At 38.3% G+C, this 10,622-nt stretch overlaps 1 protein-coding gene across 1 annotated transcript in view; it reads left to right on the forward strand.

Moving 5' to 3' along the window:
• CLCA1 (chloride channel accessory 1) overlaps positions 1-6,103 on the forward strand; it is a gene marked incomplete at both ends in the record, with an annotated part of 37,255 nt that extends 31,152 nt beyond the window's left edge. The window contains 4 exons of the mRNA XM_079697443.1: positions 535-796; positions 1,841-2,011; positions 4,634-4,873; positions 5,715-6,103. Coding sequence (XP_079553569.1) covers positions 535-796; positions 1,841-2,011; positions 4,634-4,873; positions 5,715-6,103 — 1,062 coding nt within the window. The remainder of the gene's footprint in view (positions 1-534; positions 797-1,840; positions 2,012-4,633; positions 4,874-5,714) is intronic.
• Between the last annotated feature and the right edge of the window lie 4,519 nt (positions 6,104-10,622).

Consider the following 10,622-nt stretch of genomic DNA (forward strand, 5'->3'; position numbering starts at 1 on the left):
CAATTTGATAAGATAATATAAAATTTTTACATAATAATTGTAGCTTTTTAAATGAGGGTGGGTGCTAAAAAAAGAGTCAGTATTGAATGAAAGAGAGAACAAGGAAAACTCTCCATCCAGTGGAAATCACTCAGTATGACAGCAAGTCAAGAAAAAGGAAGTTGGTGATATTTTCTCCAGGTACTAAAAGGAGAACCTTCAAATTACACAGCAGCTAGGGCTTTGGCATCATGAAAACTATTTCCTCTACCTCAGGAATCTATCGATTTGATCCTGCTCTTGAGAAACCAAGGCTATAGTAAGGACACAACTTTCAGACCGCATTTTTCCAACTAGGATTTTCTTGGCAATAGAACCATGTAGTTAGTCCAAACATACCAAAGTTTCCCATGGCTAAGAGAGTATCAAAAATCTTCTTAGATATACTTGTAATGTACTTGTATTAGACGGGCTCTTCCTATAGGTGGCATTGAAGTCAGGTCTGTGTCACTTAAAGTTATTAAGTGGAAATGTCTCCATTTTATTTTTGCCTAGGTCGGCTTTTGGAAATACAGCCTACAAGCAAGGTCACAAACCCTGACTTTGACTGTCACCTCCCGTGCATCAAGTGGTACCTTGCCTCCAGTTACAGTGACCTCTAAAATGAACAAAGACACAGGCAAATTCCCTAGCCCTATGGTAGTTTATGCAAAGATTCACCAAGGAGCCTTGCCAATTCTCAGGGCCAAGGTCACAGCCCTGATAGAATCAGTGAATGGAAAAACAGTTACTTTGGAATTATTGGACAACGGAGCAGGTAACCACCCAAGAAACTGAAGAATATATCTTTCTTTTCCAAGAAGCAAGCAGGGAACAGCAGGAGGGCATGTTGTGGTGAGGACAGTTAGAAGCAGGAAGTCCAGCACTGGGATTCTGGTTGGGGGAGCTTTCTGCCACCCCACAATTCCTATATTTCAAATTGTTGGAAAACATGAGGAAGGGACTACCTTTAGCTTTTGTAAAGTCCCGAAGTCTCAGACTCTAGGGAGTTGTCAGTGGGTATTCCACACCCCCCAAAAAATGAAGAAGGAAAATTATAGATATTTTGTGTTAGGAGTTTGTGTGAAGATTAGACAGATGGATAGATAGATAGATAGATCTTCATTTTTTATCTTCACCACACACTCTGGAGATATTATCCCTACATTACAGATGAAGAAACAGGCTTTCACATTTAAAAAGCAGCAGAGTTGGATTAAAGTATAGTTATATGTGACCCCCATATCTATGTAGATTCTATATTATCCTGCACCCAAAGGGAAAATTCTACCTATTATTTTTATATTTAAGAAGTCAAACAGGGAGAGAAAAAGAAAATTCTACATTTATTTTTAGAAGGAACTTGACTACTGTGAAACAAGTAACCTTATTAAAACAAATTCTGTAAATGAATTTCCCACCTAAATCTACTCTGGCGAAAAGCCATAAATTAAAAAAAACAATCATATAACTTTTTTTTCTCACCAGTAACATATAGTAATTGAATTCAGTTCAACAGATACATACTGAGTAGTTACCTTGTGCTATGTTGGATGTAACAGAGGCACATGATTGATCTCTGAATTCAAAAAAAAGACAACAATTCAGGAAGACAAGATGTACACATATGAAATTACACACACACACACACACACGGAAAAGAAGTATACCTCATCCTTAACGTAGTCAAATCCTAAACTCTCTTGGAGATAACACTGGATTATCTTTGCTTTAAAAAAATTTAATCCACGTATGAGTTGGAAATATACAAGTGCCCAGTTACCTTTAGGATATTCATTAATTCCTTCATTTCCCTGTCAAGGTGCCGATGCTACTAAGGATGATGGTGTCTATTCAAGGTATTTTACAGCTTACGATACAAATGGTAGATACAGTGTAAAAGTGTGGGCTCTGGGAGGTGTCAATACAGCCACTCAGAAGGGGATAACCCAGCAGACTGGAGCCATGTACATACCTGGCTGGATCGAGAATGGTAAGTCATCTATAATAACATCCTTGGCTTGAGTAAAAGGCTTGGAATCAAGTGAAAACCACTAAACCTGTGGAGAGAATGGTACAAAATTAAATCAGGGTTTCTCAACCTTGGTAACTATTGACATTTTGGCCACATAATTCTTTGTTGTGAAGGGCAGTCCTGTGCATTGTAGGATTTTTAGCAGCATTTCCGGCCTCTATTCACTAGATACCAAAAGTGGCCCCCACAGTCATGACAATTAAAAATGTCTCCAGACATCATTCACTGTCCTCTAGGTAATAACATAGCCCCCAGTTGAAAACCACTAGACTGAACGTAGATTTTGACCGCCCTGGTTCAAATTCCAGGCTTCAACCAAATAAAGTATTTTAGGTCATCTCTTGTGCTTCATTTGCCTCACTTGTAAAATAGGTAATAATGGTAACTACCTCATGGGATGGTTATGAGGAATAAACAAGAAAATACATCTAATAAGCTATTGCTGGTAAATAAGAAGTGTTCAATAAATGTTTGTTATTATTTTAAATAAATCTTAACACATTTCATAATAAAGCTCTTTCTACTGATATAGGCATTTCCACAGAATCAAAAAATAACAATTTGGGGCTTGTTATCTGCATCAGTATCACCATAAGCCTACTGTCTCCTTTTCCTCCTCTCTTCTCCTATCCAGACTAGGGAGAATAGTAGACGAACCTAATAACAGATAGCATACTGAGCCCACGTGTAAGCAAGTGGAAAAATTACGCTCCAAGGAACAGACGGTCCCACACCAATCTTAGTTATGAACACTTGTCCTGGACTAGAGCCGGAATCAGGTCCAAGACTGAGTCCTGATAGGTTCCAGGCCTTGTTTTCCATCAATCTCCATTCTGTCCTGGACAGGTCTTGTCCTAGTGCTGGTGTGTAGTAAGAGAAGCTCTTCTAAGAAGCTTCACACTGTCCTCTTTACTTGAGTGTGTGATAAGTAAAGGGAGGATTCTGGGACATGTGGTGTGTCATCATGCAAAAGTGATAATAGGAAAAAATGCTTTAAAAGACACCATTGCTTCCAAAGCTCTTTTACATATTTCAGCTTATTTTATTCTCACTTGCCCTTTTTGTTGAGTTAGGGAGAGAAGTCAGGAGAAGACTGGTATAGTTGCTGTATCTAGCATTATGCTCAGTGCTACACGTACATTAATATAGCTCATTCTCCTAATTATCCCATTTTACAGATGGAGAAACAGGCTAGAGAGGTTATTGGTCCACATTACTAATACTGATAGCACCTGACTTGGCACTGGGAAGCTATGCTCTTCCCCCTATACCTTGATGAGCCTTGATACCAAGAGAGACAGTCTCTACTGGTGAATTGAATTAATCTTGAACCTGCTAAAGTATTCGTTTCATCTTTGCCCAAGACCAGATTAATGGGTATAAAGATCAATCTGTCTGTACAGACAAAAGATTATAAGGGTTAAAGAAGAAGAGTTTATGAGAAAGTAAAACCAGAGTAATGCCATGTTAAGGTATTCCAGAATATTTTTATTGAAAAGAGAGTCTGAGAACTCCACTGATTGAGCAGGCCAGGGTATTTTTAGAATTTCAGGATGACTTTTATACAACCTTTCAACAAGAATGTGAAGCAAATTGGGATTGCTACATGAACTAGATTTCCATGCATTCATTGAGAAAATCAAGTCTTTCAAAAGCACACAATTTTAGAACCCCTAACATAAAACATTTTGTGAGAAACTACAATCTAATAAGAAAGACAAAACACAAACATGGAGAAAAAAGAGAAATATGCACAGAATTATTAATCAAGGCAATTCTTGAAGGCCCAGATAATTGATTAAGAAATAAATAGGAAAGACAATGAAACCCCCAGGTGGAAGATATTGCTTGAGGAAGTCTGAGAAGGTTTAAAGCAGAGGTAGTATTTAAACTGACCTTGTGCCAGGTTAGGAGTAGGATAGCAAAAAGGTGGGGAAAAAAACCATTCCAGGACAAGTATATTTACAAAAAATAAATTATGAAAGCTATTCCACTAAATATCCAGGAAATAAATATATGTGAGATAAAGAACTGTGATTCTGGGATTTCCCTGGTGGCGCAGTGGTTGAGAATCCGCCTGCCAATGCAGGGGACATGGGTTCAAGCCCTGGTCCGGGAAGATCCCACATGCCACAGAGCAATGAAGCCTGTATGTCACAACTACTGAGCCTGCACTCTAGACCCGTGAGCCACAACTACTGAGCCTGCATGCCACAGCTACTGAAGCCCGTGTGCCTAGAGCCCACACTCCACAACAAGAGAAGCCACCACAAGGAGAAGCCCGTGCGCCAGAATGAAGAGTAGCCCCCGCTCACCACAAATAGAGAAAGCCCATGCACAGCAACGAAGACCCAATGCAGCCAAAAAAAAAAAAAAAAAGAAGAACTGTGATTCTCTCTTTGCTTTTTTTCCATCTGATGCAACCTGATTTGGGAGCTTTACAACAAATGGTTAAAGTAAGTTTTGTGTGTGGGAGGAAAGAAGGAAAGAGTAGAAAGAGGGTAATACAATAAAAAACAGAGGGAAGTATAGCCATTTCATGGTGTTGTTTACCTTGCACTGAGGAATTTTTAAATGCAGGTCAAGTAAAATGGAATCCACCAAGACCTGAAATTAATAAGGATGATCTTCAAGGCAAGCAAGTGTGTTTCAGCAGAACGTCCTCAGGAGGTTCATTTGTGGCCTCCGATGTTCCAAACGCTCCCATACCTGATCTCTTTCCACCTTGTAAAATCACTGACCTGAAGGCAAAAATCCAAGGGTACAGTCTCATTAATCTGACTTGGACGGCTCCTGGGGATGATTATGATCATGGAAGAGGTAAGCTGAATGCGGTGTGGGCCCTGTAAAAGAGTTTAGCAGCCAAGCAGAGGGGCAGAGGGCGTGAGGCAGGCAGGCGTGTTGTGATGCATGTGGAGGGATCTTGAACATCCTCTGAAATGAAAGCTTAAGATTTTTAAACATGAGAAGTTTAGAATCTGAAAAACTGGCCCAAAGGGGTGTAAGATGTTTCAACCAGGAACAGGCAATCCTCAGTTTTTTTCTGAAATCTTGCCAAGCCGTTTGCTTGGCAATCTTGCCAATCTTGCTTGCTGCTTTAATAAACCTCATTTTTAGTAATGACTCCTGGAGAGAATGGGGAAAAGATCATAGATATCTATGGAGCAGAGCTGTCCTTTGGAAGAAATCTCAGGTTCTACCAGATTTTTCCTCTCAAAGTATGGTCTGTGGACTGCAGCATGGGCATCACATGAATGCTTGTTAGAAATGTGGAACCTTGGGACCCACCCCAGACCTACTGAAACAGAATCTGCATTTTAAGATCCCTGGATGATGTGTATGTACAGTCAAGTTTGAGAATCACAAATAATAAAATAATAAGCAGTAATTAACCTCCTCTCTCAGTCAGGTGCTATGGCCAGAAATACTGACCTAAGCTTTATTTAAGTCAAGCCTGATCCAGTTTTACATTTATCTCTCTGTCGGGATATAAAAGTAAGGATGTAAAAGAAGATACTAATGCTTATAAATATGGACCATCAATTACATTTATTTATTGGTATTTTATGGGATGGTGATATTGTTTCTAACAGATTTTTAAAAACTTCTTTAAGGCTTGAGAATTACAAGTCACATCCTTTTTCTCTCTTTCTTTTTTAAGCTCACAAGTACATCATTGGAATAAGCACAAATATTCTTGATCTCAGAGACAAGTTCAATGATTCACTTCAAGTGAACACCACTGACCTCATCCCAAAGGAGGCCAACTCAGAGGAAGTCTTTGTGTTTAAACCAGAAAACATCACTTTTACAAATGGCACAGATCTCTTCATTGCTGTACAGGCTGTTGATAAGGTCAACCTGAAGTCAGAAATCTCTAACATTGCACAAGTATCTTTGTTTATTCCCCCAGAGACTCCTCCAGAGACACCTAGTCCTTCTCTTCCTTGTCCTGATATTAATATCAACAGCACCATTCCTGGCATTCACATTTTAAAAATTATGTGGAAGTGGCTAGGGGAATTACAGCTATCAGTAGCCTTGGGCTGAGTTTTCCCCAAAATAAACAAATCATCCATCTTTTTTTGATTATAAAAATTTATAAAATGTATTTTAGACTTCCTGTATGAGGCAATTTAATGAAATAAAATGCTAAACAACCAGATACATATGTATAAAAACTACTTAGTCAAATCCAAAAGTTTAATTATTGCTCATTTATTAATGATTTTGAGTAGTAGAAAGTAGGGGTGCTTGCATCAATAAATGGAAGTATGTTTTAATTTGATTTAAGGAACTTTGCCAGTTATAAAAGAACATGTAATTCTATGTGAAAGATGCCAGAAAGGCCCAACCAGGTCAAACTATTTAAATATAAAAGGCATGGCTTGTTATAGAGGAGATTTGGATCAACATCACCAGAATTATGTTTTCTTTTCACTAGATTTGGGCAAGGATGATGCATTTAAGAAAGAGATTGCATTGTAGAAAGAAATAACAGCATGGTAAGGGCTCCATAGGCATAGAAATGTATGTAATATGCATGCAATTACAAGAGTTGATGATGCCTAAAGCCACAGTGGTGGGACATGAAGTAGGAAAGTAGGTTCAGGCCAGGTGTGAAGGAAAGTGATTGAGAAATAAACATTTATTTTGTACTTTGTGCCAAGTGCTCTACTAATGCCTTATATGCATTACCTTATGTAATGCAATTCGGTTCATTCAGTAAATGTTCATTAGATGACTACTATATTCCAGGCTTATGCTAGACCCTGAGTACAAAAAGATGAGCAAGATTTGGCCTTTTTCTTATAGGTAATAAAGAACATTTGAGGATAAATCAGTGTTATGCTTGAGAAGTATCAGGAGGAGGGAGGTTTTGAGGAGTACATGAAGGACTAAATAAAAGTGGAAGAGGCTATGGTCATGACAGATGAAAGGGGAAGGAGAAGAAAAAGGAAAAAGGACATATAGACTTAGCAGTACGGCAGTTCCCATCAAGGACTAATCACACATTCCAGTGCCTCCAAGGGCAAGTACTCTTGTGAAAGTTGTTTCAAGTTCTCAGTTCATTAGCATAATGAGTTTAAAGTGTGGGTGACTCTCTGACTGAATACAAAATATCTAGAAGACTGTTTCTACATAGACTCCAAATTTATTTCTTTATTTATAGATTTTCCTTAAAGGAAGATTCAAAGATTTCAAAATAGGATTTGAGGCACCTTAGTGATACATACAATAAATGTGTTTAAAAACTAAGAAAATAAAGAAATGGAGTGAAGTAAATATATAATAAAAACTAGAGGAAGCTTCAGCATATCCAAGGCCAAATGTAATGTCCTGTTCAATTGCTATCGGCAGGTCACACATCAAAGATTTACAGAGTCTAAAGTGAAAAACAAACCATAGGGTCAGGAGGAGCATGGCTTTTTCTAGTTGAGACCCATGTGAAGTTTCATCTACAGGTCCTCAATAAATTAGGATACTGTGGTGTTAAGGACAGTAGCCTCAGGAACACCCATATAATAATCACAACAAGTTTAATATAGCACTGATCACATCTTTCAGTGTAATTACACTTCACTGTGGTGTTACAATACACTCTGGCATTGTAAAGACTATTATACAGGGGCCCAAACAATATAAAACTAGCAAATAGCTCTTGAGTTTGCTCCAAAGACAAAATTTGAAATGAATGGATTGTATGTCCTTTAGTCTAAGAAAGACTAGTTTTTCTTATGTATGTTTGTTATAATAGAACAGCAGAGAGTTCTGAGGCAAGGAAGATAGTGATATCCTAAAATTCAGTATTGTTTATTGAGGACACATCCAGGTGCTTTGTCAACCAAATGGACAGAGGATCAGCTTGTAGTCTTTCTCTTGAAGTTACGAAATGAAACTAGGACATATGCTTGACTAGAGGGCCATTCACCTGCCCCATGTGGACAAATGAGTCGGAGGCCTCCAATTCAGCCCCACAGAATACGGTTGCCATCAGTTTAGCCTGGAAAATTTCTAAGAAGTCACTCGTTGAGACAGTAATTTCCCATTTGGGTGAATTTAATGGGATGCACCTTGGGATACAGTGGGGAACTGCATAGGAATGTATGATGATACTTCAAGGGAAAGAGGTAAATGTCAGCATGTAGGTAAGACAAAATAGAGAACAGTGAGGAAAACATTCCTATGTGTTCTGGATTAAAAAGCAGCTTGTTGCAAAATGGATATGGATTGTCATACATGATAAAAATAAACCAAAATCTTGCTTTATGCCATCATTACCCTACAATGACCTTAGTTTTTTTTTTTTTTTTTTTAGTTTCTTATCGGTGAATTAAGTAGGTGGGTAAATGTGATGAATATATTATAGGCATTGGTCTCTTAGGATTTTCAAATAAAGGCCTGTGTCCTTCCTAGACTTTCTCCTCTGGAACCACAGCTTTATCCTGCTTCCTCTGTGAATGTCTTCTCTGCCTCCTTTACTTAACTGAGCCTGAACTCTTATTGGAGGACTCCCTTTTCTCTACAAGAGGTTGCTCCTTCTCCCAATACCCAAGTATCAGGGGTTGATTGAGAGAAGTATTCTCCAAGCTCCCCTTTGCAACTTCCAAACTAGGCCATTACTCCTACTGTATCATTTTTTAAGCCTCCATCCTTCATCATTGATCTATGCCATCCTTCATCCTTTGTTTTCACTGTGATCTATCAATCTCACCCAAGACAGGCCCTTGAGTTACAACACTCTTTCCTCCTTACCTCCTAAAATCACTCTGCCTGGTATCAGAGTCTATATGAATAAGTCAATCAATATATTAGCTTCAAAATTCCTTGATCTTCACCCCATCTCCATTAAATGTTAGCAAACTACTGGACTAGATCATAAAAAAAAATGGGAGAATATTGGCAATTCCATATGGTTTGACCTAATACTTCCAAGGACACAATCTAGACATAGTAATGACCTAGAACAGCTCTACCTATGAAATCTTAAAATCTCATATCTTAGTCTAGTCACACATCCTCTGAGTTGTTTACTTACTACCCCATGGAACTGGCTTTATAATTTTATGATGACCTCTCATCCTTTGATTGCCTCTTTTTACCTAGTCCATTATCTTCTTCTCTATTCAGCCCCTAAATATCTTGGTGTGTCACTTCAAGTCCTCCCTTGACAACCCCTTCAACTCCCTTATTGAATTATCTTCTCATCACACCTTCTCTGAAAATCCCTAGCTTTGCATTAAGCATATTGTCTGTGTGCTTGAGACTGTCATTTATCCATTCAACATATATTTTAAAGTACCTACATTGTATCCTAAGCACTCTGTTAGATGACAAGTATAAAATGGGTAAGCAAGCCAGGTACGGTTTTTGCTCTCAAGAATTTTATAGCTGGTCAGCATGTAAACAAGCAAGTAGACAATTAACATACACAGTATGTAGGCACTATTTTAGTGGAAGCATCTATTTTAAGAATCCATGGTTTTGTAGCTAATTCACATGTAGTGTCTGCCAGAGGAAGTGATGCTTCCACTTTCATGATGTCTGTCAATAAGTACAAAATAAAGAGGGAAAACCAAGCAAAAGAAAAGAAGCAAAATGACCTTAATCAAATCTCTGTTTCTCCAAATACTACTACATATTACATGTTGGGCAAAATCTACTGCCAGATGCACTCTGGGGTGATTCTAGGGATCTAATTCTTTTCATTCACTCATTGATATTCTGTTGATATCAATACCAGCAAAAGAATGAGAGAGAGAGAGAGAATATAAGCACTATGTTTTTAAAAATTATGCCTAGGGCTTCCCTGGTGGCGCAGTGGTTGAGAGTCCGCCTGCCGATGCAGAGGACACGGGTTCGTGCCCCGGTCTGGGAGGATCCCACATGCCGCGGAGAGGCTGGGCCCGTGAGCCATGGCCGCTGAGACTGCGCATCCGGAGCCTGTGCTCCGCAACGGGAGAAGCCACAGCAGTGAGAGGCCCGCATACAGCAAAAAAAAAAAAAATAAAAAAAAAAAATAAAATAAAAATAAAAATTATGCCTAAAAAAAACTACCTGACATATGACGTCAATGGATTCCACCAGCCCCAAAACAATTCTACATTTTAGACTTTTGAAGAAATGCCAAAATATTTCCAAATAACATGCTTTCCAAAGCGTGTTTGTTAGAATGATTCATTAAAACAAAGAAAGAGAAGATTAAACAACAAAACAGTGTTCAAGGAGGCTTATAATAAAATGTCACAGAAACAAAGATGACAATCCAGGTAAGAACTAAATAATGAGGACAGGAAAATCATTGAAGTAGAAAGCCTAAGCAATTCATAATTATAGTAATTGAGAAAAATCTATTTTACTTGGTTCCCAGCATCCAGTACAAAAAGGGAAATGTTAAGTGGTTCTTCTTAGCCTATCTTAACTATCACAGAGATAAATATTTTCCTAAATTTCAAAGTAATTCCAAATTCATTAGGAAAAAAGACAAAACATATGAGGAGCTGCAGAATGGACAGCGCAATTCAAACTGCAGAGGGCATAACAAGCTCATGCATGATTCAGGTAGGCA

Source organism: Hyperoodon ampullatus, assembly GCF_949752795.1.
Source record: "Hyperoodon ampullatus genome assembly, chromosome: 2".
Lineage (NCBI taxonomy): Eukaryota > Metazoa > Chordata > Mammalia > Artiodactyla > Ziphiidae > Hyperoodon > Hyperoodon ampullatus.